This window comes from Trachemys scripta, chromosome 7, assembly GCF_013100865.1.
Source record: "Trachemys scripta elegans isolate TJP31775 chromosome 7, CAS_Tse_1.0, whole genome shotgun sequence".
NCBI lineage: Eukaryota > Metazoa > Chordata > Testudines > Emydidae > Trachemys > Trachemys scripta.
The window spans coordinates 78,832,956-78,860,950 of record NC_048304.1 but is presented as its reverse complement, the minus strand read 5'-3'; the positions used below and the strand labels follow the sequence as shown (position 1 = coordinate 78,860,950).

Genomic DNA, 27,995 nt, shown 5'->3' with positions numbered 1-27,995 from the left:
GATACACTCTGGGAATTATATACAATGAAAAATGTGACATTTGTTATCGTCTACATCAAATACATTGCAAATCAGTTTATTGCAGCAATAGTCATGGTGATATGTTTTCTTCTGCTTTTTCTCACTCAGTTATGCTTACAGTCATAATTATAAAAAACAAGTAACATTTTCTGCAAATCTTTATATATGTACTTTAAAAACCAGCTTCCACAAAGACAATTTACGTCTGTTAAGAGCATTTAAAAAATAAATTAAACAGAGACTTGACTCGGCTATTTATTCTCTTCTCAAGAAAACAGTTCTTGCCAGTAATCTCAACAGGATGCTAATATTTATAAACTTGGCATAAGGATTAATGCTACCAAAAATATACACACAAAATTAATTCTGAAGAACATTATGATCAAGTAGAATCCTTTTAATTGGAACAAACCAGTGGAAGTAGAGACATTCCAGTTAAGGTTCCAATCCTGCAATCCTTTCTAACATCCCTACTCGTATGTATTTATTTGAAATCCATGGGAGTATTAGTGTGTGAAAGGAGTATTCATACAGATAAAAATTAGCAAGATTGGGTCCTCAATTATCATCCCAATTAAGAGCGGATCATGTAGTACACTGTGCTGGTAAATATTCATTAATTGCCTAAAAACACATATTACAGTGGAACATGCTGGCACATAGCGTAACTTATCTTTCCCTCTAGCTGCTGATCCACAGAGGGAAAGAAACTACTACTGCTAGTTGGTAATGGAGTTATTCCGTTAGCTCAAAGGGTATGTCTACTCTGCAGTTAGACACCTGAGGCTGGCCTGTGCCAGTTGACTCGGTCTGGGGAGCTGTTTAATTGCAGTGTAGACGTTTAGGCTTGGGCTGAAGTCTGAGCTCTAAGACCCTACAAAGTGGGAGGGTACCAGAACTCGGGCTGTAGTCTGAGTCCAAACATTTACACTGCAATTGAACAACCCCTCAGCCTGAGCCCTGGTGTGAGCTCACATCAGCTGACATGGACCAGCTGCAGATGTCTAACTGCAGTGTAGACATGGACAAAGTAGCTTCTGATTGTAGGCCTCAGTTCAATTCCTGCTGATCAACAATGGCAGAAGTTGAAACGGTACTGAAAATACAAAGCATGCAGCATTTTCAAAGCAAGCACTGAAGTTAATTGATCTGTGTAATTTACACGAGCTTGGAATTTGGCCCTGAGTAAAATCAATTTGTTTAGCAGCTATAGTAAAGCACCCTTTGACCTCACTCCTGTCCCTCTTCTTTTATTAGTTGTCCCCTGTAATTTTTTGGTCTCCAGGTCCTGTGGACCCCCCTTAGGCTGGGTGGGGGGAGATCCTTTAGCAGTGGGTGGGCAAAGCCTGCCCACTTCTTGGATCCCAATAGGAGCTATAGTAAAGCATGGAAGGAGCATGAAATGAACATGCAGGGCTGTACAGAGAAAATTCAGGATTGCAAATACCAATCTGCTGCTATGAACAGCTTTGAAGACAGTACTGTAGGATTACACTAAAATGCACTTCTCACAACTAAGTGTGCTGGTATATGTAGTGATTTGTCATTGAACATATTTCCTGGCAATCACACCAATTAAGTGCAAAGACTGAGTATCAGGATGCCAATTAAATGGATTCTTCTGAACTAATGCAATGACATGGATGGAAATTAGATTAGTAAACCACATACTGCCACTAAAATATCTGGTTATAAAACATATGGCCACAATAGCATACAGCAAGATACTGGGATCATTTTCAATAGGCTCTAGCATTACATAAATAGAAAAATCAAATGCAAACTGACATAAATAAATGTTACTTCACTTATAGACCCCCCAATGGAAACAAAATTACTAAATAATATACATATTCTTTCATACTGTATATATTATATATATTTATATTTAATATTTTATGGCATGAACAAATGAATAAGAAAAAGTACAATGCTTAGCTAACAGACATGATTCAATATCTGTTTTGTTGAAGCCTTGTGCCAGTAGCTCCTGCATGTTGTTATATAATATAATCTGTTACTGTAGCTATTTGCCTTTTTTACCCTGCTTGGATTTTGAATTCACCTTTCGGGCAGCACTCACAGGTTCACCTTTTTTCTGTGGCCTCCATAGCTCTCTTGAGCAGTCGACAGGCTCATAGAAGAATATAACTGGCTGGATGCTGTTCTTCTCATCCTTGGTTTTCTTTAGGAACATTCTACCTTTTTGAAGGGAATGAGGTTTTGCATCAGGTATATTATATGAACCATGCTGATTTCCTCGGCTTCTGAAATAAAAAAAAAAAGTCAGTCAGATTTTGCAAAGGTGGCAAATGGTCTGATTTTTAAAGGTGCTGAGCACTTGCAGCTACCGGGGTATTGCATGGTAAAAATAGCATTTTTAGAATGACAACTGTAAATTGTTCTTTTGCTTTGGAGAGTGTTATGTAAGAGTTGAGACTAACATATAGTAGTTTCCCTTTACTCCAAGGAAAGATAGACATTCACATTTCTTACTAGAACACGCTATGTGCATCATCGGATGCACTTTCAGTGCATGTTCATTTAGAGTGAAATTTGTCCATGTGCTGCGGGCCAGCACAAGGCATACGTGTCCTCATTTGATATCTTAAAGGGATTTACGGGACTTAAGTGGTGCACAGGACTTCCCTCTGCGAAGGATGAATTTCACCCTGATTTTTAAATAATAATATTGACCTATACTGCAGTGGAGAGTGGGGAGTGGGACTCTGGTGACGTCTCAGTGGTGGGAACTCAGCTGGATCTTTGGTTGCTGTGGTGCTGGCAGATCCCCCTGGGGGTTGTCTGCCTTTTATTTGTAAGCCAGCCGACAGTCAGTATTGCAAATTCAAGTCGGAAGCCTCTGGCCGGCTGACCAATTGAGGAAGTTTTTTAGTTTTTAAATCATGCTTGTTGAGTTAACTTCAATTCTGAATGTTTGGGGTGTGTGTGGGTCAATAGTAATAAGTAATTGGTGTGGGGAAAAGAAAAAGAATGTAAGCCTATAAACAAGCCAACCTCCTCCCCCTTCTTTTGTTTGTCCTAGTTCATGCCTAGTGTGACTTTATTGAAGTAAATTGACTTGAACAGAGCTACTTCAGATCGACACCATTGTAAGTGAGAGCAAAACCAGGTGCTCTATTCTGAAATTCTAACTTGAACCCAACATTTAAAAATATTGTCACGTTTTTATTAAATAAAACCATGACAATTCCATTTTTACATCATATTGAAACATTTACAGTAGATATGCATACTATAAAAACAGTATTACTCAATGTAAGGCACCAACACATGTCTACCCAAATACTGCAAATGAAGCAAAGAACAGCTGGTTTGACATACATCAATCTGTGTAAGGGCTACCATCTTCCAAATCTTATTCTTTTTGCAAAACTCATAGTATTAACTGTACAGAACATTAAACTGTACTGCACATTTGATAGACCTTTCTAGAAAAAGGTGCAACTGGTCAAATGCATGCAATTCAAACCCCATATTCATAGAATTCTAAGCAGCATTGCCAACTTAATCAGAGTTCCATGTTGCAGGCTATATTTTTTATGTCCGAACTTCAATTTTAGAACACTAGCCATAAACATTTTGACACTGTAGCATGGCCTAATACTTTGTTCAGTGTTAGAGTTCTGCTCAGCGAATGACTGGAGGATTTAAGTCCAACTTAAATGATTCAGTAATAGCAGGAAGAGTACAGAAAACTACTGGCAAGATAAATTTTCTATAAATAATCTTCTTTTCCTTCAAATGTAGCCCAGTGTGAAATCTTGTCCATAGGAACAGAAAATTGTTACAGATGTCACTGTGACTGTTGCTTTAAGACATTGCATTCATGGAACTGTATGTTGGACCAATTAATTGGTTGATGTTGAAAGATATGGCGGTTTGTATTTGTCAAATATAACATCGTGAAGCTGACTCATTTGTTCTCAAGGCAGAGGCAAATTATAGACCCATTCCAATGTATGATTTCAGTCACATTATTACTGTACTCAGAAATGTTACTCAAAACAAAATATATCAAGGGTGATATTTTTAAAGGGAGTTAGGTGTCCAAACCTCATAGAAATTAAATGGCAGTGTGACACAGATTGGACCTATGTCTCTAATTTACAGTTTATAACAACAGAAAAGAGGGGGTTGGAATGAGGAAAATGCCAATCTGCCTGTTAGAAAGCACCACACTGAAACTCAACTGGGTTGTTATTAAGCATTAGCAAATGTCTTTTTGTACCTTTAATAAACCATTTACTGGAGAAAGCACGCCTCAATACCAGGGCCAGGACTGGCTAACGACCGAAGACACATCGGACCAGAAGGGGGACTCATGAGAGGTGGGTGCTACACGGTTACAGACACAAATGATTTACAGTCCTCACGGTTATAGACTTCAGGGCATATGGAAGGCAAATTAACTTAAAAAAACCTCAATGTATTTAAAAATACTTTTTATCTTATTAAAACAGATCATAATGGTAAAAGATCACACCAACCAGTTATGAACTAGTCTGTGTTGCTAGATGCTGAGATAGTGTACAGTGAGGCTTACTGAGTTATTACAGCAAAGATACATTTAACATCTTTTGACAGTTGGTTCTGACAACTGTCCTATCCTCTGTTTCACCTCTAATTATTAGCACATTCTGACATAAGGCGGTAGGACACTGACGTAAAATGTTATAGGCCCAGTGGGGCTATAGCTGCTTACACCAAATAAGGAGTCTCCTCCCAGAGTGTTGGTGGGACTCAAACCTGGTTCTCTTGCTTGAACAACCAGTGACCCACAATGCTACTTTTTAAAAATAAAAATATTGTAGGAAATTTTTTTTGTAGTTGAAACTTCATCAAATTGCCAACATATTTGTTTTATGGAGAGTAAACTATAGAGATACAGTATGTCAAATCAGCTGATGCATATAATGCTTGCTTAACTCTTTTACCTTTAACTTAATTTGTAATGTGATCTCAAAAACAGCTGGCTTGACAGTTATGGAAACTTCATCCGCAGAACAGGCATAGCAGCAATAGGAGCTTCCCCATACTGCCTCAGCTCTGTTTGTGGTAACCATCTCTATAAAATAGCAGGTAATTTCAGTCCATCTGCTGATTCAGTCCTTGGTGTATCTGCTGAGATTGCTGGGGTGCTAATCAGTGCGCGTTCTAATGGTGTTTTTCATAAGGACAACTGCTTATCAGTGGCTGGATGAAGACCTGCAAGTTATTTCATATAGGCCACTGAAATCCCAGCAGATGGTGGCAACTACTGGATTCTGCTAAACTGTGCTGCTTTAAACCAGTGGCTTGTATATGCTGTTACCAATCCCCTCAATTATCCATGTCCATGTCACTTACCCACATCTGATTTCAATACATAAGTTTTATTGAACTGGGCCTGATATGTCTTATTTCTACAATGCTGACATAAGTGGGTGTAACTCCATTGACTCCAGTGGAGTTATACCCACTTAGGTGAATGTGTCAAGTCATGTTTCATTTCATGCATTCTCCCACTTCTTCCAATGATATAAACAGTGATAGGGGTCTGAAATTTAGAGACACTGTCAGCTCAAGTAGAGGTTTTTGGAAAAAAGTTTGTTTTTACTAATCTAAAACCAGTAGAGAAATGTTTCATGATTTTTTAGAAAAACTTCAAATGGAATAAATTGTTAAAAAACCAACACAAAAATCACCAACTCCTGCACTGTTAATTAATAATTCCTACACTATCGGCAAAAGTGAAACTGATTCCAATAATTTTCATTGTCCAAGCTAAGAAATTAAAAAATAAACAAAGTGAAAAGAACACCTCTACCCTGATATAACACGACCCGATATAACACGAATTTGGATATAACGTGGTAAAGCAGCACTCTAGGGGGGGGGCAGGGCTGCACGCTCCGGTGGATCAAAGCAAGTTCGATATAACGTGGTTTCACCTATAACATGGTAAGATTTTTTGGCTCCCGAGGACAGCGTTATATCAGGGTAGAGGTGTAAATTGCATTTTTAAATTTGATTTTAAAAACTGAAGCTGTTTTAGTCACATACTATATAGGTCAGGAAATTTTGTTCATAATATGGTATTTTTAAGTTGTGCCCCCTTTAAAAAAATCTGACATAAATGGCAAGTATAAATCTCCCGTATATGGTACTCAAGAATGTCCATGACAGAATGTTAAAGACATTTTCATCTGAAACTTAGTACGTGTTCATTTGGTAGATTCAAACTTTGTGAAAACCTCATACGGTCAAACAGGAAGCAGTAATTTATTGGCATAAAAGGATTCTATTTTTTCTTGAATAAAATGTTTATTTTTAATTTAGCAAAACACCTGGTTTTCCTTTATTATGCAAAATGCATATATATCATCAAATATAGGACCTGCTCCAAAGCCCACGGAAGTCCGTGTAATGGACTTAGGATCAGGGTTATACAGCATATGCAGAAATGTAAGCATGTTAAAATGCAAGCATGTTTAAATGATAGAAAAATGAAATGACATACATACAGGCATCTGGGTTTCTTATTTGATGAGAGGTCTGTAAACTGGAAAAAAAACAGAAATGTTCATATTATGAGCAAATATCATAGTGACATGAGTGGCGCGTATAAGAGGCTTAGAGAGGCTAAGCCTCCCTAAAATAAAAAAGACTGGCCATGTAGGGGGCAAATGATGGAGGTGAGTCACCTCCCTTTGGAGGCGTGCCTGCCTGCCGCCTTTGTGCCTTGGGAGCAGGAGCACCGGAAGCTCCCAGAAGTGGCGGCGGCGGGGGGGCACCACCACCGTTCCATGCCATTCCACCCTGGCTCCTCTTCTCCTGAGACCCTGCCTCCTGCTCGCTCCTTTCCGCCCCCTCCAGTCCATCGTTTGCCCTAAAGGCAGGAAAAAAAGGGGAGGACATATAGATAAATGAAGATAATAGCAAAATGAAATGACATACACAAGCCTTCCCACTTTTTTCGTGCCTTAAGGGCGATTGACGGGTGGGGGGGGCTTAGAGAAGCGAGCGGCGGGGTGGGGTCTCAGGGAGAGGGCCAGAGCGGGGAAGCAGGGGGAACTGTCTGGGCTCCTGTGGCCCCGCCACTTCTAGGGAGCTTCTGGCGCTCCTGGGTGTAGCCTCCCGAAACAAAAAACTCACATGCCACCTATGCACAGTGGTCTTTGGTCATTTAAATCACTTAAATGCATCTGAAGAAGTGAGGTTTTTACCCACGAAAGCTTATGCCCAAATAAATTTGTTAGTCTTTAAGATGCCACCAGACTCCTTGTTGTTTTTGTAGATACAGACTAACACGGCTAACCCCTGATACTTTAAATCACTTAATATCTATAAAAAACAACGTATATCTAAGGCTCTGATCCTGCAAAGATCTACACATGTGTTTAACTTTAACCTCAGTCAGGGGCACCCCTAGACTACACAGATTTCAGGACATCAGTATGTTAAGAGGTGGAACTCATTGCCTGCTCTAGGGGTTGAGGGGAAAGAAGCGAGATTTATTTTGTCCTCCTCAAAGTTAGGAAATTCAACAGGTGGAAACTTGCAGTGCTTCCTAACTCCTATGCAGTAAATTCTACATATTGTTAGCATGTAGCCCAGTATTTGTAGTGGAAGAAAAGAAGTAGTTATTGGACGTTTGTCATAGCTTAATAACAGTTTGGAAACAAATAAAGGGATTTCTTTTTAAATACAAAACCCATATTTTGGGTCATCTGGTCACTTTTAGCTATGTGTACACTGCAACTGTAGGTGTAATTTGCAAACCTGAAGCAGAGCTCTGTGTGGCTTGAAAGCTTCTCTCTCAACAACAGAAGTTGTTTTGATAAAAAATATTACCTCACCCACCTAATCTCCTTAGTTAAGCCACTGTTATTCTCTCATCTTGAGGCCATGCAATCTAAGGGTACGTCTTCACTACCCGCCGTATCGGCGGGTAGCAATCGATCCCCGAACACGCTCACCGTCGACTCCGGAACTCCACCACAGTGAGCGGTGGTAGCGCAGTCGACGGGGGCGCCGCGGCCATCGATTCCATGCCGTGTGGACCCCAGGTAATTCGATCCAAGATACTTCGACTTCAGCTACACTATACGCGTAGTTGAAGTTGCGTATCTTGGATCGATTCTCCCGTCCCCGCCCCCCGCCGTGTAGACCAGCCCAAAGGCTATGAAATTATCTTCCAGCTGTATATTTTAGTCCAGTTGCTCATATTTTTAATTCAATTAAAATTTAAAGCCAAATTTAAAATGACTGAAGTGCAATAGTGGAATATTTTTAAACTATTCTAGTTACAAAAACAATTTTGTATATTCAGTATGCAGAATCATATTTCCATCTTTCCCTTCTTTCACCACTAGGAACATTTAAACAAAAAATTCTTTGTTTCTTTTCCTACTAACAACTCTTCCAATTTAATAAATAATCTTAAATCTTGTAATTATGCATGCCTTGTTAGTTCATTTACCAGCAGGTATTTACAATTTTTTTATTGTAACTATAATCAAAGTAAATTGCTAAAGAAGAATAGCAAAGGCTGACTGTAGGTACTTCACATTTGATTATACAGTCTAGATACAATGAGAAGTAATTATTGTGTTCAAGATAATTAATAAGCCATTGTTCCCCATTAAACTGGATTAAATAAATTTTCCTTCACAACCTTTAATTTTGCCAAAATATATTTATTCTACAAGAACAACTAAAACTCTCTAAGCTACATTCTCAGCTATGCCAAGAGCAGCATTCACTGGAGTGGTCAGGGTTTCCAGTCTCAGAATTGTTATCTGTTTTTCTGCATGGGATAATCATACACAGTCAGTCTGACCCATTCTTATAGTCCTTATTCAAGCAAGACTGTCAAAGGGAGTTTTGCTTGAGTAAGGACTGCAGTATCAGGCCATATGGCAAGATGAAAGGATTGATACATTTGACTCAAGTAATAAGTCTTCCTGAACAGTGTTTTCAAATACTCTGACTTTATCCCCCCAAATAGCAGACCAAAGAGCCATGCCAAAATCCCAACTTTTGCATTGCAAGAGTTTTGTGGCAAAACCCGAGTTAAATATTAGCAAAGAATAACAAAGATCCACAATTTTTGCTTTCCTCTCCCTAACCTTCAACCCTACCTGCAGCACAATGCTCTGAAGTTTGAGAACTGTATAGGAATGGGGCCTAAAGAAAACTGGAGAGGAAAACATCCTCTGCTGGGGTCGGGGAATGGTTTTATGCATCCGAGTGGCATTGCACCAGCTTCCTGGATCACATTTTGTCCATTTTGCAATTCCTCAATTCACAGGAGGTCTACTGTGATCTCTCATGCCCTTCCAATCAATGATCTGTCCATGACTGAATTCAAGTACAATACACTGTTAGAACTCCCAATATCTACCAACATTGCCTGCCTGAAGCCCCAAATTAAACACTTCCCTTTCCAAATATTAATGTGAATTTTAGTGCTTCTGAAAGGTGCCATATTGACAGCTCTGGAGATCTTTAAAAATAGACAGCAATGACGGGCCATGTCTCCCTGCTATTGTCCAACCAATGTGCTTGACTCTCATTGATGCCCTGGGGAGTTCCATTTCCATGTTCATTCATTCTTTGATCTTGCTACTGAAATTGCTAATGGAGAGCCGATTAGTTCCAAAGGTTGGGGTGGTATTTGTGTTGCTCAATAATCGCTAAAAACAATGAGGAGCCCTTGTGGCACCTTAGAGACTAACGAATTTATTTGGGCATAAGCTTTCGTGGGATATAACCCACTTCATCAGATGCATGGACTGGAAAATACAGTAAGCAGGTATACATATACAGCACATGAAAGATGGGAGTTGCCTTACCAAGTGTGGGGTGGGGGGGGTGTCAGTGCTAACGAGGCCAATTCAATTAGCGTGGATGTGGCCCATTCCCAGCAGTTGACAAGGTGTGAGTATCAACCGAGGAAAAATTTTTTGTAGTGACCCAGTTCACACAAGAGATCCACTTCCTGGACACTACAGTACAAATAAGCGATGGTCACATAAACACCACTTTGTATCGGAAACCTACTGACCGCTATACTTACCTACATGCCTCCAGCTTTCATCCAGACCACATCACATGATCCATTGTCTACAGCCAAGCCCTCAGATACAAGCGCATTTGCTCCAATCCCTCAGACCGAGACAAACACCTACAGGATCTCTATCAGGCATTCTTAAAACTACAATACCCACCTGGAGAAGTGAAGAAACAGATTGACGGAGCCAGAATGGTACCCAGAAGTCACCTTCTATAGGACAGACCCAACAAAGAAAGTAACAACGCCACTAGCAGTCACCTACAGCTCCCAATTAAAACCTCTCCAGCGCATCATCAAGGATCTACAATCTATCCTGAAGGATGATTCCTCACTCTCACAGACCTTGGGAGACAGGCTAGTTCTTGCTTACAGACAGCCCCCCAACCTGAAGCAAATACTCACCAGCAACTACACACCACACAACAGAAACACCAATCCCTGCAACAAACCTTGTTGCCAACTTTGTCTGCATATCTATTCAAGGGACACCATCATAGGACCCAACCACATCAGCCACACCATGAAGGGCTTGTTCACCTGCACATCTACCAATGTGATATATGCCATCATGTGCCAGCAATGCCCCTCTGCCATGTACATTGGCCAACCCGGACAGTCTCTACGCAAAAGAATAAATGGACACAAATCAGACATCAAGAATTGTAACATTCAAAAACCAGTAGGAGAGCACTTCAATCTCCCTGGACTCTCAATAACAGACTTAAAAGTTGCCATTCTTCAACAAGAAGCTGCAGAACTGGAATTAATTTGTAAACTTGACACCATCAAATTAAGCCTGAATAAAGACTGGGAGTGGCTGGGTTACAAAAAATAATTTTCTCACTGTTGATATTCACACCTTCTTGTCAACTGTTGAGAATGGGCCACATCCACCCTAATTGAATTGGCCTTGTTAGCACTGAACCCCCACTTGGTAAGGCAACTCCTATCTTTTCATGTGCTGTATATTTATACCTGCTTACTGTATTTTCCAATCCATTCATCTGATGAAGTGGGTTACATCCCATGAAAACTTATGCCCAAATTTGTTAGTCTCTAAGGTGTCACAAGGACTCCTCGTTGTTTTTACTGATACAGACTAACATGGCTACCACTCTGAAACCTGTCACTAATCACTGTTGTTCACTGAGAAGGGGACTAAGACACCAAATAATCATTTCACATAGGACACCAGCTATGGCTAAAAGCCATCAGATAGTAACAACTTTTGGACATCACATATTTCAAAAAGAAAATAATGCTCTTAGAATCAAGAGGGCTAGGTCTACACTGGGGGGGGGAGGGATCGATTTAAGATATGCAAATTCAGCTAGGCGAATAGAGTAGCTGAATTTGACGTATCTGAGCCGACTTACCCCACTGTGAGGACGGCGGCAAATCGACCCCCGCGGCTCCCCTGTCAACGGCGCTTACTCCGACCTGCGCTGGTGGAGTATGCATGTCGATTCGGGGATCAATTGTTGCGTCCTGACGAGACGCGATAATTTGATCCCCGAGAGATCGATTTCTACCCGCCGATCCAGGCGGGTAGTGAAGACAAGCCCGAGGACAAATGACTTTGAAGGCATTTACTGTTGACACAACCTGTAAACTTACACAATAAATTTTGTCTCCTGCACAACTATTAGCACATTTGTAGTGAGTGTTTCGATTTCTAATTGTCTAATATACTCACAAAAAACTAGTGTCCACAGCTGAAAGTTTGATCCTGAAATAAATTTGTCTCCCAAATTCAGCATTTAAAAATAATTATTGGTCCAGTAAATCCTTCCCCCACCCCTGTATTATTTTACTCTTTTCTGTTGGAGTTTTGATCTGATTTCCATTGTCTTTTGAGTCTATTAGGATGAGCGTGCCTGTAGTCACACCACGTTGGTTTCTGTGGTAACTTGGTGAACTCAGGAAGGTCAGGCTGGTCAGTGTTTGGTAGTGCAGCTGATTTTGAAGGCAGTGCTCCCTCCATGAGACAATAGATCAGTATGCTGTTAAAAGGTACTGTGCTATTGGAAGTACTCTTTCAGATGCAATTTAAAACAAAGGTTCTTACCCATAGTTTTCTTTAAAGATCTCTCAGCACTTTCTGAGATATCAGCTTGGTTTCCATACCAAATTTCTACTCTCATGTTATTTCAGTACCTACCAAAAGATCCTTCTATTTCAAGTTAAGGTGACCTTTGCTTTCTGCCCTTAAACTGCCTTTAAGCACAGTGTGCAGACAAACAGTAGTTGCTTTTTTCACCTAACGTAGCTGCATTTCCATGATGGATGAAGTCCATTCTAGGTACAGTTTGTCCTCTGTATCCATTTAAATGTCAAAAGTCCTTTGGAATTCTTGTAGATGAAGCTTACCACACAAATGTAGTATATTAGAGGGAAATTACTGACTCAAAGTAATAGTAGTGGTTATTAATGGAAAAAATTATATCGGCTATTTGTCCCAAAGGCAAGACCTTTCAGCAAAAAGGCAGATGGACGTTTCATTATTCCTCACTTTCTCCTTCCCATCTTTGGCTACTGCTGTCCTTTTCCTCTCTTCTCTAAGATTGCCTGCATTTTCTTTTCAGCAAATGATGGCAATCATAGAGAAGAGAGGAAAAGGACAGCAGTAGCCAAAGATGGGAAGGAGAAAGTGAGGAATAATGAAGTCTGGCTGAGTGGTGGGGAAGGAATGGGGTTGGGATGAACTGAGCTTCTGTATGTGTTGCTCCCCCAGCCACATGACTGGATGGCATTGAAATCTTTAAAAAAAAATAGTGGAATTCTTAATTCTCTGCATAAATAGTTGTACAGTGCAGCTACATTTATAGATACATCAGCCAAAGTCATAAGTGAGTTTTTCACTGCTAGGTAGAGATACGTGACATTTTTCTGCAAATAGTAAATTTGCCCAAAAATGCATTGGGGGGGGGGGGGCGGGGAAGGGGTGAGGGAGCGAAACATTTTTGAATTTGCATCAAATTTGGCACATAGTTTCAGCCAAAAAATTTGAAAATATTTTAAAAAAAGTCATAAGGTTTAGTTTGGACCTTTTTGAAATGAAACATTTTGAAACAATGTTTTATTTAAAAATTGAGCTGTATTTTAAACAAAAGGGGTGACATGCCCCAAAAATACCACATTTTTTCTGTTATGTTTCATAAGTATTTTTGATCCAAAATTATTATTTTGGTTTTTTTTCATTTTGGCAAGAAAAAGTGGAAAAAATCAGGTTTTTTGGTTTTAAATTAACTCAAATTTTTTGGGAGGGGGAGATTTTTTAGTTCAGTTCCTGAACCAAAATAGCAGCTACTCATTCAACTCTACTGCTAGGTTAAAGCTTTGTATACAACCCATGTTGGTAGGGGTTACCGTCTATTGGCTGTTCAGTAACCTGTACTACATTTCTGTGGCCCAGATCCTCAAAGGGCGTTGCCTAATTCCCATTAATTTAAATGTGGCTAGTATCCACATCACTAATGATACCTTTGTAATCAGTCCCGGCTAGAGATCGAGGAATGATGGACATGGAGCATTGCCTGTCCATTACTAGTAATGCTTAGAGAGGTGTGTAATGCTTTTGTTTCCAGCAGTAGCTATTTAGCTGTCATTTGTGGATTTACAAAACAAAATGCACTCTTTCTTCTGCCACTCTTAATTATCACATCTAATTCATTACCTTAGGTCTGTGTTTAAATTTGTTTACCATTACAATTAAAATAGAATTTTAAAGCTTCAAATAAAATTCAGATGCGACTCAGAACTTCTCAGGTTTCTATAACATTCACAAGTGCTTGACCTGCGCCTATTATCATTTACCACGCAGCATATGCACAGTTTGTTGCCCATGTAGAGCAACAGCTTAACACCACAAATAAAACAAAAGTTCACAGAAATACAGACATTTTACAAGTACAATCTGATTGGTTTCTAAATGATTCAGTCTTGTTGAGTCTATTCGCATTGAAATTCAGGTACTTTCCCTGGAGCAGTGAACTACAGTATAATTCATTAGATCAGTGGTTCTCAAACTTCATTGCACCACGACCCCCTTCGGACAACAAAAATTACTACACAACTGCAGGAGGCGGGACTGAAGCCTCAGCCCATCTGAGCACCGTCACCTGGGTGTGTGTGGGGGAGGGGTGCAAAGCTCAAGCCTCACCAACCCATGCCTGGGGTTGCAACATGAGCCCCACTGCTGCCCAGGGCTGAAGCCAAAGCCTGAGCCCCACAGCCCCACAGGCTTCAGCTTTGGCCCCAAGCGGTGGGGCTTGAGCTTTTGTCCCAGGCCCCACAAGTCTAACACCAGCCCTGGTGACCCCATTAAAACAAGGTTATGACCTACTTTGGGGTCCCGGTCCACAGTTTGAGAACCCCTGCATGAGATGACAATTTTGTGTGCTTACCATGCGTTCATTGACATCATTGTAATTGCACATTATCTGCTGATTTTGATAATATTCTAGTTGTCTTTCTGCCAGATCAACCCGCTGCAATAGATTCTCAATGAAGTGTTGGAGCCTGGCTTTCCCACGGACCTCTTTCTCAGCTGCCTCTTCCAGGAAGTGGTTAAAAGTAACAACCTCTCTGTAAGACAAAAGTATGTGAAATATAGCAACATCATAGTATTGGAAAGAGTCTTGGCTTTTTTGTTGTTGTAACTGTTGCTAAGAAACAGCAGTGGAAAGGGGATTCTCACCTGTATTCTAGAAATCTGCTACCAATGCCTTTGTGTTTACTGCCATATTTCTCTTTTTTTCTGGTTATGTAAATGATTGGAAATAAGAAAAAAAGACAAAGACTTGGAATTTCTTGGAGAGGCTTTCCTAATCCTATAGATTTTTCTTGTTCTCCTGCTAGCAGTCCTGGAGGTGCAGGCCACCCCAGAAAGGGTAGGAAGGTTGCCCTGCTATGCCACGTACCCCCATGCACTCCTTAAGGGGTGGCACAGCTGCTGTGCTTCCCAGGAACTTACTAAAGCACAGTGGCCTCCTGGAGCTTCTTCTGGGCCAGGATGATGCACAGAATATCCCCTGCTCAGAGCTGTGCCTTAAAATAAAAACATGCAAATATGGGATAGATTTAGCAAAATGTGATTCAGACAACTTCCTTCCTTAAATGGAAATTCCACCTCAGACGCTCTTGACAAATTCATCTCGTAAGATCCTTGCCAACAGCACTAAAATCACTCATAATGAGCAATATGTATATCACATAGTAGATGAGGATCTCCCATATAACCTCAGAAATAACCTTCATCACCAACTGTGGTGGCTGGAGAGATTTTGTAAAAACAACATTTAGTACATTCCAAAATTGACACTTCCTTAATGTTTAATTGCAAGCGTGATGCCATTTCCCCTGTTTACATACACACTAGTTTGACACTTAACCCTGAAATATGACTAGAAATGAAAAGAAACCTAAAACTTCTCATCCATCCTGTAAATTAAATTAAATGAAACAATTTTATGATTCCCAAATAGCTTTATTTTAAAACATCAGCTCTTCATTATTCAACAGAGCCACTGTTGGCAGGCCCATTAAATTGTATTTTGGCTTGATCATTACAAAGGGCACAATAGGGCAGAAAAAGACTTGTGCTCCAGACAAAAGTGTGAGTAAGGCTAAGTAAGACAGCCCGAGGCATAATCCCTCTACACTGCCATGGTAAGGAAAGGGGCAGGGTGAAGAGTGAGCTGGTTAAGTGCAATTCTGAGCATGTCAGATTTGCCCCAATCACGAAGTGCTAGATAAACTGAGGTTACTGGTATGCAAATACAACCATGTTTTAGCTTCATTCAAAACACAGAATATGGGAGGGGGGAAATCAGTGTTTGGTAAATAAAAAAAGGACAAAACTGGCCAGGGGAAAATGTAGTCTGAGATGAGAGCGCTATAAACAGTGGCTAAAAAGAAAAACATTATAGTGGTGATGACCTTCTAAAGCCCTGTTTCTTCATCAGCACTCAGAAGTTTCTCTTTGCATTTCATCTAAATTTATCTAAAAAACTGTTTTAATACCACATAGTTGTATGTAGATAATAGCGTCCTTACAGTTTTTCTGCCCAACAAACCATGAACTGAATCTGTCCCATGAGCAGTTTCAGGCACAAGCAAATGACTATGGAATCTTTACATGCAGAATTTGATTTAGCAGGATTTTGCTGTAAACAATACCAGAATGCACTAAAAAACTCTCTAATCTAGCAGGAGTGGAAGGTGCTCCAGGAATGGTGGTTTAAAGGCACACACAAAGGCTTTGTCTTTCATTCCAGCGCCTTTTAGGATATTTACTTATACATAGTCCAGATTTTGCTAGTGACAAGCAAGAATGAGATAATGGGAACCTTATTTCTTAAACTGTCTACTGGGTAATACCAGCTTTATGGCTATGTATGGTTTCTGTCACTATTGGCTTTCTCCAGAATAACATGAGGTTTTCTACAAACAGGTAAAAGGCACAGATCAGAGTTTAGGATAATGCTAACACTAAAAGCAAGATGAATTTTAGCACTTGACTCTCCTCTCACTAACTCACTTACATCGTTGTAACTCCTTTGACTTCCATGAAATTACTCTGGGTTTATACTGATGCAAGAGCAAATAGAGGCCCTTGGAATCTTACACTTATCTGGACAGCAAATCAAAAGTCCCTGTATGTGTCAGAGGAAATTTTTTACTTTGTTTACAAAAAAAAAAATCTGTTTTACAGTGTTACTCCTCACAGAAATGATCTAATGAATATGTCTGCCCACATGTTATTGCATAGATTACATGACACAATGTTTTGCAACAGACTTTACAGAAAATAATAATTAATTTGCATTAACAAAATGCCTTCTCATTTCCTACATGCCGTCCTGTTTAGTAGGGGACAGGAAACTCAAAGACATGGAAACTTGCAGTTTGTTATACTGTAGGCCTGAGACTTAACTCACCCAATACTAAACCAGCCTTGGGTGAAACTCCATGATTTTTCCACTAAAATTAAGGAGGGAAAATGCTCCACTGCTGCTAAGGTGCCCCCACCTCAGGAATGCCCCTAACAAGAGTTATAACACTAAGGATTGTAAAGTAGAGACACCCAGATGCTGGGAAGTTTAGGGAAGAAACAGAAAGAATTGGTAAAATAGATACGATAAGCTCTGACCAGTGAATTTAAGCTGACCATCTGCACATACAAAGAAGGTCATAAGTTACAATTTGGGCATGAGAGATAAAATATAAAAAGAGTTGAGCAGGGAGGAGAAAACATAGATGCCAGTATGTGATTGGTTAAATTTGGTTACCTAGGGGAACTGAATAATGTGATAGGTTTAGTAAAGTTAAAGGAGGTAGCTAGTTTTGCCTATATGATGTAAACTCTCCCCCCCCAACTGCCCCCCCCCAAAAAAGCTCTTTGGGAACCATCTCCGGATTGGAATTTAACATCAAGCTGCTAGAACTCTGATCCCTCTGCACTACCGTGATGTGCAGAGGCATCGCCGGAACCCCAGACAAGAGGATCCTGACTGGCCATCAGGTGAATTTTGTCTGTATATTGAGAGTGGTGAGCATGAGAGATTTGCTTGGTATATGTATTCTATGTGTGTTGCTAATAAATAGATGTTTAGAGCACAGCTGTGTAAGGCTCTCTCACTGGGAAAAGGTCCCGCAAACCTGTAAAGCCCTGAGCCCCGAGGAAACGGGCAGGTACTTAAATTGACTTTCTTCCTGAGCCCCATGGGTAAGGATAGGCACCTTACACCCTGAGCCCTTGGAAGGAAAAGGGTGGGGGGCCTAAATTGATTGGGTCACACCTTGAGCGTATATAGGGTATAGGTGGGCTGGCCTGGTTTTTTTGTGAGTAACAATCCATTACTCTTTGCCAGGGAGAGGAGCAGATAGTTGGTTTTCCTTCCCACAGAAACAGCAGGAGGATCAGCTACTGAACCAGCCAATTTAGAACAATGAGAAGCTACAACTTTTTGAAGTACATAGTCATCCTGGTGGGATTCAGTACGACAGCATGTCTAGAGTTGAATAATTGGCAGTTGCTGTAAGATGGGCTGGATAATTTCATGAATACTAATGATATTTGTACCTATTCCAGGAAAGATCATTAAAAGGAGACATAATCTCCTTTTCTAGGGTGTGCATGGATCACCTGCAGAGGCAGAAAGTAATTTCCCCTTCCTTCACATTCATAGTTGGCTAGATATATTATGTAAGGGATTGATTTTCCTTTGGAAGATTGAGATCACTGTCAAAGGCAGGACACCAAGCTAGATGGTCTGATTGAGGATGGTAAATCCTGTGCTTTTTAGTGTAGATTCATCCAAGCAGTTTATTAATGTGTTTTTAATGACTTTACTGTCAACTAATTTGCTCCCTACAGAAGTGAGCCTCCCCACTCTATAACTCCCAGGGTGGGTTTTACTCTCTTTTTAAAGATAGGAACCACAGTAGCAATTCTCTGATCCTCAGGCACCTCTCCTGTTCTGTTAAGGTAGATTACATACTTGTTAGTAGCTCTGCAATCTTATAATTATTATATTTTGTACTTCCTTTAACAACAACATCAAGCCCTAAGGATTTGATGCTATTACGTTTCTTTAGTTGTTCCAACCTTCTTCCTTAGAGACATCTTTCTCTCTGCCATTGCTATGCCTTGATTACCTAGAAGTTGTTCACTGGGGAATTTTTCCCCTCATCATCCATACTAGAGAAGACTGATTCAACAAACCATTTAACTTCACCACAGCTACATTGTCTTTTTAATTGCCTCCTTCGCTCCAGGCAGTTTGCATGGTCTTACTCACAGGCTTATATATGACCTTCTTGCTTCAGATCTATTTTTAATATATATATAACTAATAGCTATGTGCTTTTTATTTTTTCTCTTTAGTTCCCGTTCACACCTTGCCTATGCTAGCTAAATTTGGATTTTGTTAATATTACGTACACTAAATGTCCCCATTTTTCACTCCTTTGCTTCACAGAAAAACTGACACTCACTATGGTATGGCCAGATGCTAATGAAGTCAGTGGCATCCTCCCCATTTTGGGACCCTCTGTTTAGAGGGACAGAATGGAGAATACACACAATATACCAAGGCAAGACAGTTGGGACCAATGTCCTCACAAACTAGCCTCTTCAGCAAATTCAAGGTGAAGTGGGAAACATTTGATAAGGGCTGCCTCAAAGCTGGGACACTGTACCTTCAAAAGAGAACTCCTTTAGGTCATGCTCGCTATGCTACACCCTGTGTACTCCCCTAATATTTCTAAACAGGCTCTCTAGGGTTATTAAACCCACCTGAACCCCTCCATTTTCAACATTAACCCCTTCCTCACTTCCCCCAAATGTAATCTGTTGGCTCTCCTTTCCATAGTCATTCAGCCTGAGGATTCCTACCTTTTGTTTCTTCAAAAATACCTCATTTATCTGCTATCACTTAAAATAATGCCTTAAAATATATAGAGCATAAGATGCTGAGCCCTGCTTGGATACCTTCCAAGCAGTGATGGCTTTATTCAGTGGAGCTCAGAATCTCTATGGACTTATTCACAGAGGCTGGTCCCTCCAAACCAGCATAAGGCCTGGTCAGCAAGGAGTCACAAAACATAGACAGGAATAGGTGAGATTCACTCTTATGACTTTGTTTAGTCTATGGATTTCACGCTGGTCCTGCAACATCATTTGAACCAACACTTTGGTTTCTTGTTTCCTTGAGCCCTCTTGGTGTTACGAATTGTGGACGTTTGTAGATACCTTGAGTATCTAAAATATTTTCAATTTGTAAGTAATTATATGCTTTTGTAGAAACAGAGGTAGTGTTTGGGTGTAACTCTAAGGGTGAAGATGTTTCTCATTACTTAAAAACTATTCACAGGAAGGGATAATAGATTCTGTCAGCTATCTGGATTGAACCTTCCAACAGATTCTGAGAATATGGTGTATTATTTAGTCAATTGCAACAGTATCCTCTCCTCCAGTAAACTTTTTAAATGGAGAAAAATACCAAGATACTTACTAAGATTTGGAGTCAAAACCCTAAATTACATTTTTGAACAATTTTGTCCAAACCTCCTCCCCCTCAAGTTGTTTTAAGACGTGGAATGTTGCTAATTTATAATACAGCAAGCTTTATTTTTTAGTTCTTTGGTTGGTAAAGTACCACATAAATATTGAGGCCTGGTTAGAAATTAAGGTTGCTGTCTTAATGGTATTTCAGCAGCCCAGTAAGTATTATCACCTTAAGGCTGGTTGGCCCTACTAATTACTATACTTACAGGCAATGCAAAGACTGTCTTTGCTGAAAATAATCAGAAACACATTCCACTGTGTACTTTAAAAAAGCATGAGTTGCGTTGGTCTCTGTCCGATTGTGAACCTCGTATTCCCATTGGTGAGTAGTTATTTGCATCAGTAGGATGAGTCAGGAGGGTCTCAATTTGGCCCTAAGATGTCACCCATTCACAAAAAAACCTCTTCTGTGACCCTAAATGATTGATTGGCAATCGATTGGCAATCCCTTGATTCGAGGATGATCTCTACCATGGATTTACATATGGGTCCTGAGATGACTCAGGAGTCCGACACTGGAACCGCAAATCTGCCCGCAGTAGATAGACATTTTGTGGCAGGCCAGCAGCCTGCTGGGAGAAAGTTATTTCTTTGTCCTTCTCTCTCTGTCTCTTCAGCTTCAAGGGCAAGGCGCTTCTCCTCAAAGTGGGCCGCTGCCTGGTGGAGATTTGGCGCCATTGGGGTCAGTTGGTAGCTTGCTCTTCCCAGCTTGTGTGAGCTGAGAGTAGAGGACTTGTTTTGGGGGCTAAGAGTCTGGCATCTGCACATAATGTCCAGCCCAGCGTAGTTGGTGAATGAGGATCATTGCTTCAATGCTGGTAACATTTGCTTTAGCAAGGATGCTGGCGCTAATGCGGTTATCTTGCCACTTGACATGAAGGATCTTCCAGAGACATCGTTTGTGGTACCTCTCCAGACTTTTGAGGTGTTGTCAATCGGTCACCCAGGTTTCCCATCCATAGAGGAGTGTAGGAACAACAATTGTCCTATAGACCTGGATCTTGGTATCCTGCCGTAGGTCACGGTCCGTGAAAATGCGTCGGAGCAATTTTCCAAAGGAAGCACTTGCACACTGGATCCTGTGCTGGATCTCACTGTTGATTTTTGCATTTGGAGAAAGTTTGCTATTGAGCTAGCAAAAGTGCTCAACTGTCTCCAAAGTCTGACCTTCGATGGTTATTTGTGGTGGGTCATGTGCAAGGCCTGAAGCAGGTTGATAGAGCACTTTAGTCTTCTCAGTATTCAGTGAGAGATCTAGGCTTTGGTAAGCTTGTGCATGAAAATCCAGTATGGACTGAAGGTCATTCTCAGTGTGCACAAGGATGACACAATCATCAGCATACTGAATATCAGTAATGGACCCCTGAAGACTTTAGATGTTGAGCGGAGATGTCAAAGATTAAAGAGTTGCCCAACCATTCATTGAATGTCAACTCCACTGGGGAGTTGGTGAGCTTTAACAAGGACCAAAATGACTGCTAAGTAGATGGAAAACAGGGCTGGGGCAACAATGCATCCTTGCTTAACCCCAGTTTTGATAATGAAAGGTTCCTTCTCAAGGCCATTACAGAGAATTGTGGCAGTCATCTGATCATGGAGAAGCCTTGGGACCTTAATAAATTTTGGAGGGCAGCCAGATCTGGCCAGCACCTTCCACAGGGATTTGCAATTGACAGAGTCAAAGGCCTTTGTCAAATCGATGAAAGCCATGTAGAGATCCTAATTTTGCTCCCAAGATTTTTCCTGGATTTGGCAGGCAACAAAGATCATATCAGTTGTCCCATGGGATGGTCTAAAACTGCACTGAGATTCGGCCAATATTTCCTCAACAAGGGGAAGTAATTCGTTTAAGAGGATACGGGCAAAAATTTCCCCTCCTGTAGATAGCAAGGCAATGCCTCGATAGTTTCCACATCCTAAGTGACCCTAAATGTACACCAATGATAAGCATTAACTAACTGAAGGAGATTTTTCAAAGATACCAAGGAAAGGTAGGCACCCAACTCCCACAGACTTTCAATGTGGTGCCCAACTCCCCTTTCAAGTTTCTGTGAAATTTGACACACATGGCTTGAGTTGAAAACCTCCAGTATTCTGAATCCCCTTTCTATTCTCTGTGCAAGTGGATGTGACCAGGGCTCTGCTCCTTCCCTTTCCCCTCCGGGCATCCCAAGAGGTGCACAGAAGGAATAGGATATGTATTCCAAAGAGCCACTGACAACAGCTGTGTCAGTTTGCTACTTAGGGGCATAAGGGAACAGCTCTGTGAACTGCCATGGAAAAACAAGTCATCACAATCTGGCCCCAAGGCCTACTCTTCATGGGGAAGTTGATTAGCATAGCTCTGTTGGAATAAGCTGTTCCACAATAGCTCCCTATGTGGACACACTCTTCCAGAGTTAAAGTGACTTTTATTCCAGAATAATGACTCTACATTGAGAGTAAGGGTACATCTACACTACAGGGGGGAGTCGATTTAAGATACGCAAATTCAGCTACGTGAATAGCGTAGCTGAATTCGACGTATTGCAGCCGACTTACCCCGCTGTGAGAACGGTGGCAAAATCGACTTCTGCGGCTTTCTGTCGGCGGCGCTTACTCCCACCTCCGCTGGTGGAGTAAGAGCGCCGATTTGGGGATCGATTGTCGCGTCCCAACGGGACGCGATAAATCGATCCCCGAGAGGTCGATTTCTACCCGCCGATTCAGGCGGGTAGTGTAGACCTAGCCTTAGAAACTAACAATATGAAAGGTGGGTGATAGAGGGAAGCCAATAGAAGTTTTGTCTAAGTACTGAAAGTTTGGCCTTTAATAAGTGTCCTTATATCTTGCTCTTATACTAAAGCCAGAGAACATAGAAAGACCAAATAGACAAAACAAAAAGAAAATGCCAGTAGAAATTCTAGATTTTGGATTAAAATCAGCACTGTTTTTTTCTGTAAAGGGAGAGTTCCTGCTGATTGTTATGACTAAGGACAATAAGTAATGATCAAGGCAGAGAGAACTACTTAGGCCCAGGTCTCTAATCTTTTAAATATTTCTCATACTAAAATTTAGGGGTGCACAAATGTCCCCTGGCCTTGCATGCTTACTCTGTCTAGGTTTATTAAAATCAAACCCCTTTTGCTTGATTTTTTTTTCTCACCATACCAATAAATCCCCTTATTTTCCAGAAACAAGCCTCTAGATGCCCTCTTGAACTCATAATTGCTTTTAGCTTCAGTGATCTAATTGGTAGCTTAAAATGTATTCCCTTTGTGCAGGTTTCTGTGGTATTCTGAAGCTCACAGTATTCATGCTGACTCTCACTCTCCTTCATCAAAAATTGAGTATTTCCTTTCTGCCCACATTTTCCAATTAACTCTGAAATTTGCTCAAGGGCTCCACTCACAGCTTAATCCCACAACCTTTACTCATCTGCGTGGTCTCGGTCATGGGTCAGATTGAGGTGGCTCAGTGGCCTGAGTTATCTTTGTTGACTGTAGCTAGTGTTCTAGAGTATTAAACTTTCTTTTGCAAAATAGAAACTGAAATCTCTGGCCTTTCTTCTTTGAGTGATGTCCCTGGGGGTGTTCCACTTCAGGTGTCTGCCTGAGGGCTCATATACACACACCGGTTGTGCCACTTTAAGTATATTGGTACAGGTAAGCAGTCCAGCCCCCCTAATCTAGACAGTTAAAGCAATACAAGGGTGCTTTATACTGATATGGTTATTCCAGTAAGGCAGTGGCACCAATTTAAATATGTCTGGGAGTGGGGTAGGGGAGAGCAAATTCCAGTCCTTGCCCCTTAGGGTTGCTAACTCTCCAGGATTCTCCTGGAGTCTGCAGGAATTAAAGATTAATCTTTAATTAAAGATTGTCATGTGATGAAACCTCCAGGAATACGTCCAACCAAAATTGGCATCCCTACTGCCCCTTCCCAGCCAGGACCATGTTCTGTTTCCTGCTTTCCCCTCACCCGCTGCAGGGCCCCTAGGTTTCCTAGGCTGAGGAGCTTCCCCTCGCTCTTACTCACATCAGCAGGTGCTGTCAGGAGTCAAGTTCCTGGTGGACTCCCATGCACTGTGCCATACAGGAACAGACGCCCAGTGTGACAGATCACAACACCATTTGTCTGGCTGCTCCTCTCTCTGGACAGGGAGTGGCTGGGCTAAAGTTCAGTGCTGTTGCAATCCTGTGTCAGGTTGCAATCCCATTCACTGAGACTTGTCTGAATCAAATTTCAGTGGCACTGCGACCACACAGTTGAGTAGTTCTCCGGCAGCAGCTGCTACTGAGTTAATACAGGACCACTGTTAAGAATTGGTCAGGCCATGTCCTCTGTGGCCTATGGCACTTTAAGCAGTGTGTGTGTGTGGGGGGGAGCATTCACTACCAAACCTCTAAACTAAATAGTTATACCAGCACAACATCTATGTGTAGACCAGGCCTGAATCTGCCAGCAGCCTAAAAGAATATTTCTGAGAGATGTAAACTGCTCCCATGGAGCACAGTGGGATGTTAACTCTGAGGCCTAACCATGTCGTCATTTAAAGTGTTTCTGTTGATCGAAGCATTCACACGAAAGGGAGAAGTGTGATCTTATTACAAAGATTTGCACAATCTACTTAATGCATCTCACATTGACCACACATCTGGGCACAGCTTTGGAGAGTACCACCACTTATTTTTCCCCCCTGTCTGACCACTGCTCTGATTGCCATTAGTAAGACTTCTCATGTAATTGAAAGAATGCAAAATGCTGGCCCCACTGAAGTCCCTGGCAATACCCCCTTTGACTTCAATGGGAGCTGGATCCAGCCCACATGAAAAAGCGCTGCTGGATTAGATCTATTATTTTGGAAACTTACGTCTGTTTAAAATCACTGTCATATCTACTAGGGGTCCTCAGAGTTCTTTTTGGTAACTAATGAACCAGTTTAGGAGCATCACATTTTAAGGAACATGCATTTTACTAAAAATAAGTTATTGCGAACTGTCTGAAAGGGTTTCTGAGAATTCTAAATACTGTAAGTAGTTCATCCATAAATAATGTAACAAACACTGCTACATTTTTAATGGGTGCATCATGAACATATTTTTAGATGGACTAGGCTTGCCAAACGAGTCTGGAATCTGCTTGTGGTTCCAGTGATACACAACATTCTGTTTTTATAGATCTACTTCCCCTCCCCTCAAAACCCCTTCCCAGGTTTTTCTAGAAGTGCACTCTTGAGCAATTGCTTGCAGCCATGCCTTGCTGCTCCATAGGGGAGAAGAAATTCCTTTTACTGCTTCCTCTTGCTGCATCCATACAACACAAGGCAGGCGTTGGCCCTCTGCTAGAGCTAGATCTTGATACCCTTACTCACTGAATATCTTCTTCTACGAGTAGCACCACTTTGATAGGACTGCTCAGAGTAAGCTACTAGTCTGAATGATAAGGACAACACAATCTGGCCCTTATTAAACCTCACTTTTAAAAAATGATATGCAGCATGCATGTCAATTCATTTATTAAGTCAAAGTTTAGTCTCAGTGACACCTGCGCCACTCCATTGAAGTCAAAGAAATTACACTCGTATAATGGAGAGTAAAATTTGATGTAAGCAATTGCAATGTGGAGTGATGACCTAGGGGTTCTTGTGACATGAAACCCATAGTAAGACTTTGGTGGCAACTGCAAATAGATAATGCCAGTGTGGTAGGGGTTACTACTCTGGAAATAAAATAGAGAAGCAAAAGAACACCAGACACACCTCCTATATGCCCTCATGTTCAGTTAACAATAGTACCCATAATCGTTATATATCTATATATATATATCTATATATAATCTACTCTAATATTGCACATGTTCTCCAAGCACATGCAAAGCCATCAATTCTGTGCTTCTATTGCCCTTCCACTTACTCTTCTTTCCTGTGAAGTTCTTCTTCAGACTCTGTAAGACGTTGCTTCAGTACAGCAATCATCTCAACTGCAACATCCACCTGTCTGTTCAGGTCCCTCTCTCGCCTCTGAACTTCCTGTTTCTTCTGAGATAGCTGCGCAAAAGCCGCCCGAACTTCCAACAGCTCAGCAGTTTTTTGGGCCAGCTCTTTGGTAAGCTTGTCAATTCTCTTCTCTATTGTTTTATCTACAGCTTCTACCATCCTATTAAACTTTTCTCGTACATGTGCCTCAAAAGAGGCTTTGGAGTCTGTTGTTGGAACACCAGGTTTAGAAATTTGCTCATCTGTGAAGTCAGCTGACCCGTAATTTGCCACAAAAGAGACAGGCCTTTCAGCTTCCACCTCCAGTGATTTTCTGTTCTTTGGGTACTCATGTGATGTGTCACAAAAATTTATGTAGGATGGTTTTTGTTTTATTGCATTGCTGGTGTTCCCCAGTTTTCCTTGAGTCACAGTCTCTGAGGAAGAGAGCAAGTCTGCATTTTTGAGGGAAGAAAATAGGTTGCATTTTGTCAGAAGGCTTCTTTCTTCATACCTATGATTATACTCCAGATGTGCCCTCAGAGAAGAAAGGCTTCTGAATCTAGTGTGGTCACCGCATCGTGGGCAACGAAATGGCATGCAGATACTGACATTTTCAAATGACTCCTGCCAGGGGTGTCTGCTTTCTTCAAAAGTGTTCTGTTGCATTACTCTCTGAATCCTGGAAGGAAAGAAAAGACCAACTAATTTTCAGGTTTGTTCAAAAAGATGCTCTTATTGCATACTGAGGAAAGTGGTGCATATTTTGCTAATACAAACAAAGAAGTAAGAACAAACTTTAAGACTGATTTTTTTCAAACTGGTTCCTGGGAAAGCAAATTCAACCATCTCATTTGAATGGCAGCACATCACACAGCAGAATAAAATCAACAAATTAATTTGAAACTTTCTTTAGCTGCCTCAAAGCCCTCATTAGGCTCATTAAGCTGAAACATTATGATATTGAGAGCAACTAACCCTGAAGCAGTTGTTTAACAGTCAGACTACATATATATGAAAAGCTAGCCTGTTGTACAATGTTAGTCTGTAGTGTAGCATGCTCAGAAACTAAATAGCTTACTATGCTTTTTCATACTTTCATTATTATTCCTTACTCACAGATAAAGGCCAATAACAAGGTTTTTATATTCATTATGTTGATTAGTAAGCAATAAGACCTGATACCTGTTTCCATCGATAAGACAAATCTAAAATTGTACCTGTGCATATATATGCATATAGGTGTGCATGCAGATAGGTGACAGTACTGGTGGTGACATGAACTCAGCAGATGGGGACAAATGGGGGCTGGGTAGCTTACACACAGAAAAGCTGAAGGGGGGTGGCAGAGGGATGCAAGAGGAGGACTTCAAGCAGAAGGGGGCAAGGAGAGGCTACTTACATGCAAAAGAACGGGGCTGTGCAGTGTGCATGCGGAGGGCACAAAGATGTTTAAGGTACAGTGGACTAAATAAGACAAGGTCACTATTTCTGCATGGGCTGGGGAAGATTAGGCAGAGCTCCAACCGCTCTCTACTGCGTGCGTGTGTGTGTGTGTTAGGCGACCCATCTCCTCCAGTGTGTACGATGCCTGATGCTGTCTCCCTGGATTCCCTAGACCCAGTATTCCGAGGGCTCTGAGCTCAGTCCAGTTCCCTCAGGCACACCCCTAAACCCCATTCCTCCCTGCACTGACAAACACATGCACTGATTGCAGGAAGCACATCTTTTCTCTTTCTCCCCCCGCCTCCAGGCTCTGTGGTGCAGAGAGCAGCACTTACCTGACTTGTTGCTGCTGCTGTGGTGGTGGTGGTGCTGAAGCTGCAGGGGAAGCAGTTTTCAGCAGAGCCGTAAATCACGCTGAG

The 27,995-nt window shown here is 41.2% G+C and overlaps 1 protein-coding gene across 2 annotated transcripts; it reads right to left on the bottom strand.

Annotated features, from left to right (window-relative positions):
* Positions 1-44: 44 nt before the first annotated feature.
* Positions 45-27,995, bottom strand: ZNF365 (zinc finger protein 365). 2 transcript variants are annotated; one of them, XM_034777594.1, is made up of 5 exons: positions 27,912-27,995; positions 26,069-26,812; positions 14,509-14,689; positions 6,549-6,586; positions 45-2,288 (listed from the first exon to the last, which is right to left on the bottom strand). In XM_034777594.1, the coding sequence occupies exons 2-5, from the start codon at positions 26,797-26,799 to the stop codon at positions 2,048-2,050; spliced, it is 1,191 nt and encodes a 396-aa protein (XP_034633485.1). In that variant the 5' UTR covers positions 26,800-26,812; positions 27,912-27,995; the 3' UTR covers positions 45-2,047. The 2 variants fall into 2 exon arrangements, with proteins under 2 accessions (XP_034633485.1, XP_034633487.1); XM_034777596.1 differs by having other exon boundaries at positions 2,136-2,288; positions 6,545-6,586.